This window comes from Eurypyga helias, unplaced genomic scaffold (assembly GCF_000690775.1).
Source record: "Eurypyga helias isolate BGI_N326 unplaced genomic scaffold, ASM69077v1 scaffold15923, whole genome shotgun sequence".
NCBI classification, from domain to species: domain Eukaryota; kingdom Metazoa; phylum Chordata; class Aves; order Eurypygiformes; family Eurypygidae; genus Eurypyga; species Eurypyga helias.
In genome coordinates, this window is record NW_010239484.1 from 3,111 (window position 1) to 18,484 (window position 15,374).

The following is a 15,374-nucleotide window of genomic DNA, read 5'->3' on the forward strand; positions in this document are numbered from 1 at the left end:
CTATGTGTAGGTCAAACTGCTTTCCATAGCTAGCCTAAAATGCTTCACTCCATACCCAAGTTTAAAATGCTCTGTCTGCAAGACACAACCTGCAGAGGGAATATGGCTCGTCAAACAAAAGCCTGAGAGCAGTGTGATCGTTTTAACACCGTGGGAACAACACCACTATTTCACTTACCTGTCCAATATCTATGGCTGGGTTCAGACTGGTACCAACATCCATAACTATGTCTGTGCGAATGTTCTGAAAGGCAGAAATGAAGAATAAACCAGCACAGAACATAGAAACAGGTACACCGTGGCCTTGCATGAGGAGGAGCAATGCATCCAACCACTACCCGCTCTTGGCCAACATTCAACAACCTAGCTCAGCTCAACTCTTCATACCGACTTTTCATCTGAGTTTGTCCCTAGCATAAACCAAAGGAACTCTTTGTAGTTTTTCCCCAGAGATCCCAGAACCCAAATTCATGAGTTCCAAGGTGCTAGCATCAGTACTCTGTAGCTCAGCATAACCAACTAGGTCAGATTCTAATGAATTTTTTCTTTCTTTCTTTCTAAGAGCCATCAATGCTATTTTTAATAATTAACTCAGTTCCAGTATGTTTCTGTTCTTTTGAGCTAGCACAGTGCTGCTATCTCTTAGTTCAGCAAATCCAATAACTTTTGCAATCATTCATTAAGCCTCCTAATACCCCCGCAGGGTAGATAATTATCGTTTTATTATACTTTACAGATTGTTGCACTGTGGAACAGAGAAGTTAAGAAATTTACTGAAGGTCACACCAGACCAATGACAGAGCTAGGAAAAGGCTGACACCAGTATTTGTGCCAACTCCCTGTGAACGTTCCCTTCCCCTAAACACAGAGGGCTGTTTCACTGCTGACCCCCTCACCTTGTGGTCACCTGTCAGGCAATCTATCTCAACCTCAGAGCAAGCAACGCCATAACTGAAGTAGCAGAATGGTTTCCCTTCATTCTTTTCAAAGTCGTAGCCAAGGTCAGGAATTCTTGATGGAAAGGAAAACAAAACCACATTTCACTGCATGAACAGTCAAAATGAATACAAACACATTGCAACTTATCAAAATCCTTATTTACTTTTGTTTTGTCCCTTCTGTCAAGCCCAAGTAGAAATGAAGAGTTTAAATAACTATAAGTAGAAAAAGCTAAAGCTGCTCTGTGTTCCAAAACCTGACTGAAATGACCAAACTATTTTAGCCATCTTTATTTTCCCATGAATCTCTGGGCTTGTGATGACTATTATGAACTCATTCCCACCAACCCAGTAGCAAATCTTTTGCTTTTAGAGTGCAGTTGAACATTTCTTGGAGGTCATTAAATTTCAGAGCATAAGCAAGTTGAACCAGAAACTGGATGAAGCTAAGGAACTGATTTTAAGCACACTTCATGGCAAACTCTGTATCTGGCTACTTACACTTTATCTGAAAACCGGCCTATTAAAATACCGACAGTCACCAGTTAAGAGAAAAACACATTTCAGAGATGCAACAGAAATGAGCTCATATTGTATTTTAGTCCTAAATAAGGCTCTTCTGAACACTGTGTTTAGTTTTTTATGTCAACCCCTCTGCCTCAAAGATGATGGATCTCTGTTTTCCTTCAGAGCGAAGCTGACTAAGAAAAGTGCCTCGTTTCAGAACTGCACAGGAACCAGCCAGAGTTTAAAGTTGGAGAATGAAATTGAAAACACCGGTATCTGCTCGTGCCACAACAGTCAGATACCGCTCCAGCCAATTGCCGTACCTAAGTAGCTTCGTGCTCAAGGACAACCCCTGCCCCCTTTTCCCTGCATGACAGTTGTCATGCAAATCCTAAGTCACGAGGCTGGCACAGAGCAGAGCCCCAGGCAAAGCTCTGGTTTCATTTATGCCTCCTCAGACCTAGGGCCAGCTAGTGGGAAGTTAGAGCTACTTCAGGTTTACATGAGATCTGGACTTGGCCCCAAGAGCTGTGCTCGATCAGGAACTGATTCTCCCCAGCCAGGAGACTGTCAATCTCGGCTTAACACTACTTGGTAGGAAAGAGAATGCAGCCTTAAGTATTGCAATGACAGGGGAATGGGGGCTGTAAATCCTCCCAGAATTTCTCTGGATGCAATCCGTGCAACCAAGTAAGAGCCATGCCACTGCAGTGTGAATATTCACTCACCTATAAAACCCCGTGGCTGACAGGCTAACACAGTTCTCATAGGCGGCTTTAATCTGGCAAAGTGAACAAGAGTTTGAAAACAGTAATTGTCCAAACAGTCTCTGCAAAAGAGCTACCCCAAACACATTTCCAGGAGAGCACAAATAGAAGGTGTCCAGTATCAGACAGCTGTCATGCTACCCAGCACCAGCAGTGCCAAGGGAAACATCCTGATGCAGCTGCTTCCCCAAATAGCCCCATCAGCAGCCACCAAGGGCAGAACTTGCCCATTGGCAGAGGGATAAGAATTGCTCTTGTTTGTTCGACTCAGCTACAGGTTAGACTTTCAACTTCAGAGACAAAGGTTAAACTGACAGTCATCTTGACTTCAGTGAGGCCAGAGGAAATTCTATCCTGACTTCCCAATCACAAAGTCACAGCTCCTCTTCATGAGAAGAGCTTGGATCTGAAAACGGCCTCAGACCCTTAACAGCACACCAACTTCTTACTACTGAGGGTACAGAGATATTGCAGCCGAGGAGCAGTACAGAAGTGGATGGCAGCTCAACAAAGAGCCATATTTGTCACAGAATCCCTTCCCTATGAATCAGTCTTCTTCCCGTGCAAGGCCGTAGCCTGACTAGAAAGATATACGTAACCACTCAAGACTTATTTGGTCAAGTTTGTCATAGGTAGGATCTGGGATCTGGAGAAATCTCAGTACTGAAGTCATAACTGCTGTTTTGGGGATGACCTCTTGCAAGTTTTAGTTACTTCCCTTGCCAGTTTTCTGTTTCACTCTCTTTGCTCAAACCTCTGACAGCGAGATGCAGCAGGCCTGGAGGATATACCCACATGCAGGGTTTGCCAATGAAAACAATCTCTGACAATGCCCACTTGTCTCACAACCAATACAAACACCTTACCCAGTCTTCCCAGGATCCTTTGGGATTAGACTGTTTGATCGGCTCAAGTCTTTTTAAGATAGTCTGACACGCATTCTAAAAAACAAAGAGGGAGAGAGAGAGAAGCAATATTTTAAGATATGAAAAGTCAGCTTATGGTATTAAGAGCTCTATAAGAGTTTCAAAGAACCCTCTGTTTAAAATCAATATTGCCTTTAGGACTTTGGCATATCTTCAAAAGGAACAAAGTTCACCAACGCCTTGCTTTATAGGAAGAAATGTTGACTGAAAAGGATTTTAAAGCACATTGGCTGTGCTGATAGCAGAAGGGAATCCCAAGTACAGCACAGAACTTTCTGGGCATGTCACAAAATATCCGAAGTCCACCCTTCAGTAACTTCAGCTGTTCCAAGTTACAGCAGGACATCCTAGCACATCTAGCAAGATGATCCTGTAACACCGAAACATAGATATTCTTGCCAAAATTCAACCTACTCAGACAAGCTGTGCAGAGAAAAAAACAGACTGATGATTTTACTTCACAGGTTACACTCCCCTTTCCTTTAAACCGGTACTAAATTCCTCTTTGATAGAAAAGTCACATACCTTGCAAACACACGCACTGGTAACTCCACCGTGTCAGAGACGGTCATGACCATGCCATTGCTACAGAATTATGTTTGCTCTGACTGTATCAACACTTAGAGATCTTTGGTTCTGGAGCACAGCCCACAAACCATCTGCTATTAATATCTGCAGCTAATATATTTGTTATAGATAAGGCTGCCTTAATTGATAAAAACTAGCTGTTTAAATGGATGCTTGGTTCTGTTCTTTTTCAGTAATCACAAACCCTCCATCACAAACACATCCAACATTTTAGAACTACAAAAAGACCGAAGTAGAGTTTTGAGCAATTGGAAAAAAACACAGCCATTCACCAGCTAACACTGCCAGCAGCTATAGCAGGTAAAGACGTGATTCAGTATCCTTAGCCTGGAATTGCCTTTTGATATTTATGTCTTCCTTAAGCACCAGATAAATATGCATCAACTTTTCACGTTCTGGAGTCCTAGCTTATAACCCACTAGTTTAAATTACTCCATTTCCGTACATGGACAGCCATTCCGTTGATGTCCGCACTGACAGATGCAGCTGTCGGGGAGGTGTTTGGGACAGTGTTTGTGCTGGTCTCACTGATGTAGATTTTGGAGGTGGGGATTCCCAGTGACCTGCTAGCAACCTGCAGAGCAAAGGTAAACAATTGTTAAGCAGCTCACCTCATGCATGACCGTTACCATTAATTGCTCGCACTGCTAGGATCCACGCTGCAACCTCTACCCTCTCTCATCCCAAATATCACTTTTCTTGAAGACTCAGTTGATTCGGTGACTGAGAGCTACCCAGAATATTGTTAAGTTTGTCCTTCACAGGTTGAACGCATGCGAGCACATACACGTACGCTTTTGCCGCAGTGACATTCACTTCACTACTGTGAGACTAAATTTCTCTCTCTACAATTGTAAGAATCAGAGGATAAAGAGCCCTATTAGATCTCCCTTTCATTTCCCTGCCAAAGCAGTGTTGCTCCCTTAGGCCTTTTCAACAACAAAGGTGTTAGCATATGCAGATAAATGTGTTTTCAATATGACTCATTTTTGTACAAAATGTATGTAAACTGTAGTTTTATGGGATGAAATGAAATTGCCTGAGAAGCTAGATTGTAAGCATTACCTGCATTATCTACATAGTAAGAGTTAAGATGATGAAGAATCTAATTCTGATACTCCATTGTAATAATACTCTGATTATCTAGCACTGCTGCTGAAACAGTTAAAAGGAGTTAGTCATGATCTGTTAGCCTCCACGTGCACATAGAGGAAGTGTCTGGTTGTCTGAGGCAGTACTATAGAGTGAGTGGAATTTTCCTGAAAAGAAGTCTCATTTGGTTAAGTCCAAACTCATCATTACCTGAATCATTTTGGTGTGAAGTCCTTGGCCCATCTCAGTCCCCCCATGTGTAAGTAACACAGAGCCATCTGTATACACGTGGACCAGAGCTCCAGCCTGTAAGAGGGAACATTAATCCAGGAGTCATCAGAAATGAACTAGTGGAGTACTCAACAGGTGTCAGTTACAAACTACAGAGAGAATTAATTTGGAACTAGACAAATGTTGTTCTTCAGTGTAATTAAAGCCACCAGTTTACACTTGAGGTGAGTCTAGTTTAATCTCATCAACTCACTAGGAGTTCCAATAACATAACAAACCTCAGCCAGTATCTTCAGCTCAGAAAGCAGGTGAATTAACCCAAACCTGCCTCTCTGAAACGAAGATGCACCCTTCACGTGAACTTACTAACACCACCGGCAGTCCATCAAGTCAGGTCAAACACAGGAACAGTGCTCTGACTATTGAGGCAGAGGGAATAGGCAGGGAAATGAACATAACAGTACCGTGGAAACATAGCTGCATTGTGATGTCTTTTGGACAGTATAAACTGGTAACTGGTGTGGTTTTGGTTTGAAAAATATGTGCTCTTTCTTAACTCATGTGCTACTTCTCTGAAAAGCTCCAGTTTGGCACAACTGGAGCTTTGGAGGAGGGTCTGGGGGACGCAGCACAAATTCTAGCTTCTTTACCAAAAAGATGAATGACACTTACGGACCTGGTTCAGAAATGGGATAGTGAAACTGATGCCAAATTTGGTAGGAATGATGCACATCCCTCTCTTCTTCCAGCGATTCTGCCTGCAATGAAAGCACATTATTCATATACTCATGAGGTTTTCATTGCCACTCAGTATTATGCTTCTCTCCGACAGCTTGGGTATCAAAGCAGAAATGAAATACCTGAATGCAATATAGATGGAGTTAATCAGCAATTTTTATGAAAGATTGGCTTTGTTTATGGGTCCCAACAAGAAAAAATCTGAACTAAAGATGCTCCCCCAGGCATTATAGAAGCAATTGTCTGGACTATTAGTTCACACGATATAATATTGCTGTATTCAGTTGTATATATAAGGCAACTAAAAAGACTATAAGGCAGTGGGAAGCCTAAACAAATTGCCTTGGTAGTCATTTGAAAAGCCTAGCTGGACTTAACAGACCCTCTCTCCTTTGCTACATTTCCCTTACAAAATAATCATGCCGTGCTAGGTCTGATTCCTGCCTTATTTAAGCTACCGGCTCACTGATAGAGGGTGGTTTTTTTCCCCACAGAGAGCACCAAGGACTTTCAAGAAGAGAAATTTTTAGAAGTCACTCTGCAAATATAAGGTCTGACTTCACATCACTCAAGTTGCTAGGAGAACCTCAGAAGTTAATAGGGGCACCCAGTAACAAGACAGCTCCAGAATACGTACTTGTTGAATTCTTCAATTAGTTTCTTCCTGGCATGATAGCTAGAGCTTGACAAACATTCATCCCAGCATCTTCGTAGAGTAAATCCCTCCAGCTTTTGGTTAAAATGTGTCAGGTCTCCTTCATTATAAAGGTTGAGCTTCCGCACCTTCCCAAAGGGGCATATAAAGGACACGGCAAGTTTAATGCTTCAGGCTAGTTCTTTTTAATGGATGACATCAAAAGTATGTCAGTTCTTATTTTGACTCCTCTGCTCACTCTACAGAACAACAGAACTAACAGAATGATATCTGTTTATGGGAAAATGTGGAATAAAACATTAACACTGGAAATTCTCAGGAGATTGGGACCTAAGCACATTGTTAGTAAGATGAAGGTACCTAGCACCTTTGGGTTTTTTTCTTTTAATATCTGTTCTTACAGCAGCTGTTGCACAATTGAGGCTGCTGAGGGAATTTAATTTAACAATCCATGCTATAATGTGGCTGTCATACACAAAGTCTGGAATACTGCTAGGGGCTTAGCAAAAATGAAACAAAAGTTCTTATGCTTAGTAACTTTCTGTGGTTGTGTCCAGTTCTCAGAGCTTGTTCAAAGGCAGCAGCACCCTGAAATGTGTCTGTGGATCTGTACCTCCTCAGGTGGCAGGCCACACTTCCAAGCAAGGTCGCTCATCCAGCACTCAGCAATCATCATTCCCTGGGGACCTCCAAAGCCGCGGAAGGCTGTGTTGGAAGGCAAGTTGGTCTTGCAAACAATGCCCACGCTGCTGACATTGGGGATGTTGTAGGAGTTATCCAAATGTAACAGAGCTCTGTCAATAACCTGGTGAAGAGAAGGGATAGGGGTGGACATATTTTACATGAATCACATCTCAGTAGTGGCCAAAGCCAGGCTGGAAAGCTCTGAAGCTGATTTACAACAACCAGAGCTTTCTCTTGCACCCTCCATTTCTGCAGTCAGCACAGCTGGATGAGCCCTGAGGTACAGCCAGTAGTCCCTCCCATTTGCAATGGAGTGTCAAGCGATATGCTCCTGAAGGACAGGACAATAAGCACACTCCTCTGTTGACACTTACGACCCTGGGACAGATAGAATTTCAAAGTGCTTTGTTGGCCCTGGGCTCATGCTGAGCCAAACTGCTACTAAATGGCATTACCCACCTGGAAGAACCAGAATCTTCTTTTAATTATACTGAGTAATCTGATGCTGGAAAAGGAGTCTTTCTGATATAAGTGACTCAGCAGCTGGGCTATGGCAGTAAGGACAATGATATGAAATAAAGATTTTCAATAGATACATCTCAACTGCGAGATTTGAGATCTTTGCCCACCATTTGTCCAAACTGGGAAAAGGCCAGAGCTTCTTTCTGGCTTGTGTTCCCAGATTTCCCTTCCAGCAGCAGTACAGAGAGCAGATTATGTACATCCCAACCTTATTTCAACATAGGGTGCTTTCCAGTCCCCTGATTCAGACAGTCATAACGACAATTCACACAGAATTTTTGCAAAAACTTATCAAAGACTCCATGGACTAGAAAAAGGGAGCTAGAATAAAGATGTGTGACACCAGGCTATTGGGTTGGTCACTCATACGACAGAAAAAGAGATTTTTACTCATCAGCATGAAAATTCTTGGAGACAAACTCAGAACTCAGCCCATTCTTGTCCTTAGTGCTTGTGAACCCAATGTTGGTTTTAGTCCTTAACCAGCTTGTTGATTTAGACACTCTGCCCTGATCAGTCTATTGACTTGGATGTTTCTTTTTCCAAGGAACTAGCTTTCCCCAAAGCTAAGGAACTATCAGTCATCTTGCATTGTGCAACAAGTTTCCCATCACAGCCCTCTGTAATGCAAATCTTATTGACCCTTTTGCCTAACCCAAGTTATTACAGCATCAGTAAGAATTATGTGGCACATGCCAAGGCAGGTCAGTTGGCTCAGAGAGCAGTTGTAGAAGGTCCAAAACCCCATCAGGGTCTGTTTCAGTCCTGTCAGAGAGCAGGATGTGCAAGCAATGCTGTAAACAACTCCCTGAAGTCAGAGCAAAAGGTTGCACAGGGTAACGTTTTCCGCCTAGTTAGTCATCAGAAAATTTCACTTACACCATAAGAGAGGTCTACGGAATTGCCCCCATTGCTGTAGTATGACACCTCCAGGCTCTTGACTTTCCCATTCTTCATGAAACCAACCTGTCAAGAGAGTCTCCTCAGTAATTGGTTTTCTCCAAAATGTTCTGCTTTGCGCTTCTCTCCAAAAACTGACCGGAGCTCACAGAGGCAAAAGGCTGACTATCCTCTGCTGTGACACAGGACAAGCACAGGAAGCAACTGAGGAAGCTTCCCAGGAAAGGGTCCATGTATGCATGGTAATCTTGCCCCAGAGAACTCTTCTAAAATAAGTACTGGCCCCTTGTCACAGTCACACCTTTCTTAACAGTTTTTTGCTTGGAAAAGCAGAAGCAGCTGGATGCAGACTGAAGAAAGGAAGTTAACAAAACAAACAGTAGTAGGATACAGTAAACAAATAGGGGAGCATCTAAGAGCAATGTGATTGTCAACAGGGGCATAGTCTTGGTTGCAGCAAAGAGGGAAGTATTTATGCTGAGGTCACAAGGAGGGAACCATCTGAGCCAAAGGAACTTCTGCAGGACTTTAACAGCTGTAACCCAGCTGACCCGATCCATTTACAGCAAAGGAAATCAGCAGTAAAACAACCAGAGCAGCAGTTTTTTCACAGTATCTCACTGCTCTCTGATGTTTCAGGTGACAACACTGAGACAACGTGCATTCATTTCATACACACGCATACCTTGTACCTCCCCAGGAAGGGGTGTCTCCCGCCACTCAACTCCTCATCGCGATCCAGCATGCACCTCACCGGGCGGCCAGTTCTGTTAAAGTACACATTTATCAGGCAAAGCCCAAAACACACCACACAGTTCCTACAGAGCAAGGCTCCCCTCTTTTTGGTGAGCACTGTCTTTCCGGAGTGGCAATGGGGAGTTAGGGGTAAACTGCTGGGTTTATAAATATATATATATATATATATCTTCCTACTAAGAAAATAGCAAAATCGCATAAAAATAATTAAGATCTTAGAAGTTGAGACCTGTTCATGAAAACTCTTGGAGAGACTCATTTAAAGAATGACAGTTTCTTACAGAGGCAGATGCCAATATCTGAGCGATCACTGTTTTCTAGACTATTTCTCAAGGCACTCTCTTGGCTTTGCAAAAGACAATGCCATATAAATTGTATAATAATACTAAGTAAAGTACTAACTCGACTTCAGTTTGACTTTGGTTTTTATTTGCTTATTTATTATCCAAGGAGGCAAATAAGGAGGAGAAGAGGAGTTGATCTTCATTTTTTAACAATTCTGACTCCCTGGTGCCTCTCTTCAGGTTGTAAAAATACCTAGGGAATGCCATAGATGTTATTTCATACTTCTGGGATATAGAACAGTGCTTTGGCTGGCTGAGATAGAGGGAAGAAAAAAATGCACATGTATTACTGATTAAGTATAGAAAGCCGCTCGGCACAGGAAAAATAAAGCTGATTTAAGTACAGAAGCTTCTTTTTGACTGTTCTCTTCCAAAATCAAATTGCTGTTGTGTTGTAAGATCTACCTAGCATTGCCAGCAGGGTGCACCCTCCGCTACAAGGGCAGTATTGGGAAGGGCAGTGTCACACCCAGTGCACAAATGTCACGTCAGAGGCCATGTTCACTCACAACCACAGGAACTTGCACAGTTAAAGATGAGCCTGTATCAAAACTCCAGAAAGCAAAAGTGCACTTCCAATCTACACTTCAGAAAAAGCTCAGGGAATGACCCTAGACTGCAGCCTTTAGGGGATGGAAATGTGTGAGTTTCTGTTCAGTGGCCTGCTACTCTTCCTAGGGAAAAATCCAAAGAGTTTGCAGAAGAGCAGAGAAACAGTGGTGCAAGGCTGGTGTAGCAGAGTTTTGAGCAAGGAAGACCCTCTCATACCTCTGTTACACAAAATAACAAGCATGGCTAGTGCTAGACATTGAAGGGGTGCAGTGAAGGGGTGAGGCAGACTGAGATCCAAGAGTTTTCAGAGAGCACCAAAGAAACAGCAGGGTAAGGGTTTTTTCCCCCTTTCCTATTAAAAGCTGATACGCCCACATACGCTTAGCTCTTCTGAGCAGGTTCAATTCCTCCTGCCAGCTAAGAGCCCATGAGACACCTCCCTTGGGAAATCCCAGGCTTGCTATAAGCTGTACGGTAACAAGACATGAAGAGTCTTGAAAGTGCTCCAGTGCAAATGGTGCCCCCAAAAAAGGTATGCCGGCACAGTCTGAACGGAAAAAGCCCTGCTCCCCACACCCAAACTTACTTGAAGGCTGCGACAGCCACTGCAGTTGTCAAAATAGTATTCCTAGTCTCTTTTCCTCCAAATCCTCCTCCCATTCTTTTCACTCGAACCACAACCCGATTCGAAGGGACTCCCAATGCATTAGCAGCAAACTCCTAAACAAAACCAGGACAGCAGAACATACAGAGCTGAGAAGAACGAGATACCACCACACTGCCTGTCCGCAGCCATTGAAAACACTCTGTTAGTTTGCAGGTCCTATTGGTCCTGCAACTGGATTTGATGCAACTGGAGCCCTAAGCCTAGTATTTCATCTCTGAGGTGCGGAGGCACATGGCGCTTCAGCAGACAGCACCACATACAGGAAGAGACTGACATAAGATGAGGTTACCAAGACATCGGTCTCATTTAGCACAGGGTTTGATGTCCGCACCACTCTGTCTGTTCTCTAATACAGTTGGTATCTAACTGTAAAACCAGCCCTTATCTAGTCTGAAAGTGAGAAACAAATGCCTTTCAGGTAGCAGGTCAATGAGACAGTACCTGTGTCTTCATTGGGTTTTGGGTCGACACGAAGAGTTCCATCTCACCATCTTCCCCCTTTGGCACAGCCACAGTACAGTGAGTTTCCAGATAGAAATGCTCCTGCCCACCAAGGTACATCTCTCCTAGAAAATGGAAAGAAATGCCCCAGAGATGCAGTGTCCCTGGTGTTGTAAGGTGACTCCCATCATGTGCTGCCTGCAAGCTGCTGCCCTTTTGACATGTGTTAAATGATAACCCTTTGGAAAGCCCAGCACTGGATACCCCTAGCTCTAAAACTGACACTTCTGACTCGATATTTAAAAAAAACGAAACACAACAAAATGCCAAAAAAAACCCAGAAAACACCACTCCCCCGCCTCCCCCCACTTTCTGGAAATCTTTTGTCCAAAATACAACTGGCTGGCATTTCAAAAATAAGCCTGCACACCCAGCCACTGACCCAGCATCCCTTAAGATGCAGTGTTTGGTACCTTTCAGACTACCCTGGTAACACCATTGAGACTAAGAATGAAAACAAATTAAGTATAGTCTAGCTGAGCAGATCAAATACAAGGTTACAGACTTTGAAAATGAGGGAACAAAAATAGATACCCAAAATGCCTTAAGAACATCTAACTGTGAATCAACTCTCTGCCCCTGCAAGTGGCTCTTTCCCAGGACACCTTACCTGGCAGTGCCGAGGGCACAATTTCCAGTCATGCTACACACTATTAAATATCAGAATCAACATCCTTTCTCAGTCATGGCCCTGGTCTATTCAATTGCCATGAAAATTAATATTCAGGACAGTTATCAAAATCATGTTCCTCTTTACCTTTTATTCAATTCAGCCACAACAAAATAGCTGCCTTCATTAGGTACATCAGTGAGAGATGCACGTTTGTGTGAGACAATGCCTACTCCGGTACATAGCAGGGCCTTTCTCTTGTCTCCTCCAAGGGGTTGGCCTGGCATTCACACAGTATTGCAGACTTTTAAATAACCTATTCTTCTAGCTCAGAGCAATTTCTGCCTCGCCTGGCACAATGTTTTCATTTTGTATGGTATAGCACACTATAAGAAACAGCTAAGAACAGCTTATGATGTGCTTCAAATGCCAGTGCCAACTGCTGACTGCACAGGAAAGTCTCAGCAACACAAAATACAGCAAATGACACACCTGGAAATGGGTGTTTCAGTTAAATAACTGCCCCCTTCCCCCATGGGGAGGTAAGGGGTGCATCCTTCTCTGTGATCTTCGGGATTAATCCCTTCACACCAGGCTTTGTGGCTGTAACTTATTTAACTTCCCTCTCAGATCTGTAGGGGGATACAAAACCTTCTTATCCATAAATACATAGTTCTCCAAAGGTCTGATGTTTGAGACTCTTCCTCTCAAGAACTGTTGGCCGGCAATACATACACCAAGCAGTGACATGGGTCTGACAAGAGTATTCCATTTCACAGCTCTGGTGCTCTCCCCTCCTAACTCATAGAGGCTTTAAACGGGTGTTGATAATTGCTGTTTACCTGTGCCTCTGCAACCTGCTTGGCAGACCCCAAGTGAATGAAACAAAGAAACACACCAAAAACACTCCATCCTCAAAGACAGACCAGTAATCAGTGCTGAGAAAGTGTTACAGGGCAGTGCCATGCACTTCATGATACCTGCAGCCACCGATGTTGGCGGATCAGGCTTTCGGACATAGCGCCCATTTGCATACGATAGAGTTGTATTCCAGGCTAAAGGAAACTGGCTGTTGATAAGATTCAGACCAGACAATGTGTGGACAAGGAAAAGCCATATCCATTCATATGGCATATGGATATGTTTCAGGGGGGAGAAAATAACTTTGTAGAATATTTGCTTCAGAAATATGTGTCCCTACATTGGAAAAGAGTGTTTACAGGGGCCTAGCTGGGAGCATCCAAGACTGTTTGAAACTGAAATTAAATCTGTCACAAGCTATTTGTGTATAAACAGTTAGTTGAAACTTAATATGAAAGTAATTTAGCCCTGCAAGCCTTACTTTCATGAGTTCAGGACCACGTTCACAAAAAGGAGGCTGAGAGCCTGACTTCTTTTGTCACAAACTATCCTGTTCTAAAAGGAGTATTAATGCTTATTCTCACCTTCCAAAATGTGATCAGATTCTTCAAATCCTTTCTTCACATCTCCCTTATTAATCCGCTTTATAGACTTAAGAAAGGATTTTTTCTCAATAGCTTCCTAAGAAACATAATGACACACAGAATTTTCCAGAGTGAAAACAAAGCTTCCTCTATCTAAAGAAGAAATACCTAAGATAATAAGCACAAGAACTTATCAGACACTAACTGTGCTAATAGCCAAGTGACTTGACTTTAAGCAGTACAAAATAATTTTCATCAATGCAGCAATTTCTCAGTAAACACCGTAATTGGTGTTTAGATTGGTCCTGGTGACCCATTTTACATTACGGACCCAGAACCACAGGTCTGTAGCCACCAGAGCTATGACTTAAAACTTAACTATAGCCTGTGGCCCAGAAGGAGGGAAAAGAACATAAAAGAGAGAGAGACAGAAAGATAAAACCGGACCTCTTGGACGGGATGAGAACTTCTGCACAAATAGATCACTTCTGAGCTAATACACAATAATCTTTCTTGGGGACATTTTACAAACGCATTTCATTTTTGCCAAAGATGAAGCTTTCCATAATAATTAAAAAAAACCCCACCCAAACCAAACAACCAACACAGAATGCTCAACCAACAATAAGAAAACAAACAAACAAATCAGCACATGTTTGGCTCCACTCTCATCTTCCCTGGTTGAATAAACAACTAGAAACCTCAGGGAAGGAAAAGTTCTAACACATTGATTGTGAGCCCAGAAATCATACAAACAACCCAAAACCTCTGTCCGCAGACGACAGTACCAATGTCTGTACCAGACAATGCACAGACTCCTTGCATTTGCATGAATACAATTCACACGGTATGAAATACTGACCATTTAAAACATTAATTAGAATCCCATGGTTCTAATTTCTCCCCAGTAAGAATGGCTTCATACATTTTGGTCTCATTTCTAGATGTGAATGCTGTGTTAGACATTTTTATTTGCTTTTACTGTCACTTAAGGAAATCTTGTCAACAAGCCTTCTAGTTAAAAAAACAAGCAAGAAATGATCACAAGTTGTTGACATTAATTTCTTCAGCTTTGAGAAAAGCCACTTAAGGGCTGTGCCTGTACAGTCACTGGAAATGCTCACAGTGGAGAGTGAACTCCTGAAAATTAATGTCAGCAGCTTAGAAACTAGACAAGTGGCCTGCAGAAATCTCAGAGTAGTAGCGCAGTGACAGAGCTAGGAGAGACGTTTTCACACCCTGTTACTGAGTGTTATAAACCAGGGGAGGGAGGGAGGCAGGCAGGCAGGCAGGCAGACGGATGAAGCCAGCAGGGTCATACCAGAGAATAGTGAAAGCAAGGACCCATGGGTACGGATGTACCTGAGAGTAGCCTTGCTAATTTAAACTGAGCACAATATAGGTACCAGAGTTTTGTTTACTTGTTTTAGTTTTAAATAACACAGAAGGAGTTAATGTACTCCCAACCCGTACCACATCAAAGGTGTGTCCTCTTTAGGTTTAGACACACAAATTATTCCTTCTATCCATATCCTACTGCGCCCAGAAAGGCTAACAAATCGTGTGGCTAAATAAGCACATGTGTGAGAACAGAAGCTAAGGCAACATCAGGGGTTCCCAAGCTAATTGCAGAAGCAGATCCGAGCCATCTTACCTCAATTGTGACAATAGGTTTGAGCTCTTCATACTTAATCTTCACAGCTTTAGCCGCTCTTCTGGAATGTTCTTGTGTGTCTGCAAGGACTGCACCGATGATGTGACCGACACAAGTGACCTACGGGCGAGATTAGGACCCACCATCATTTGGTGTGTATATATGCAGTAACTGAGAGGCTCACGATAATTCTCTTCATCTTCTCCTTTTGTGCAGTTTTTCACCTGTTTGTGCAGACCGGTCTATTTAAAACCAGCCAAGGGAAAATGATCACAACCAACTTTGGACAGTAATGGA

The 15,374-nt window shown here is 42.9% G+C and overlaps 1 protein-coding gene across 1 annotated transcript in view; it reads right to left on the reverse strand.

The window, feature by feature from the left end:
* Positions 1-15,374, reverse strand: part of XDH (xanthine dehydrogenase) — a gene marked incomplete at its 3' end in the record, with an annotated part of 47,336 nt that overhangs the window by 1,711 nt on the left and 30,251 nt on the right. The window contains exons 20-34 of the mRNA XM_010148168.1: positions 15,078-15,197; positions 13,424-13,520; positions 11,309-11,433; positions 10,787-10,920; positions 9,234-9,315; positions 8,528-8,614; positions 7,056-7,247; positions 6,425-6,570; positions 5,726-5,807; positions 5,029-5,124; positions 4,172-4,300; positions 3,079-3,153; positions 2,174-2,226; positions 897-1,011; positions 179-244 (exon numbers count right to left, since the gene is read on the reverse strand). Of these exons, the coding sequence (XP_010146470.1) occupies positions 179-244; positions 897-1,011; positions 2,174-2,226; positions 3,079-3,153; positions 4,172-4,300; positions 5,029-5,124; positions 5,726-5,807; positions 6,425-6,570; positions 7,056-7,247; positions 8,528-8,614; positions 9,234-9,315; positions 10,787-10,920; positions 11,309-11,433; positions 13,424-13,520; positions 15,078-15,197 (1,599 nt within the window). The remainder of the gene's footprint in view (positions 1-178; positions 245-896; positions 1,012-2,173; positions 2,227-3,078; positions 3,154-4,171; positions 4,301-5,028; positions 5,125-5,725; positions 5,808-6,424; positions 6,571-7,055; positions 7,248-8,527; positions 8,615-9,233; positions 9,316-10,786; positions 10,921-11,308; positions 11,434-13,423; positions 13,521-15,077; positions 15,198-15,374) is intronic.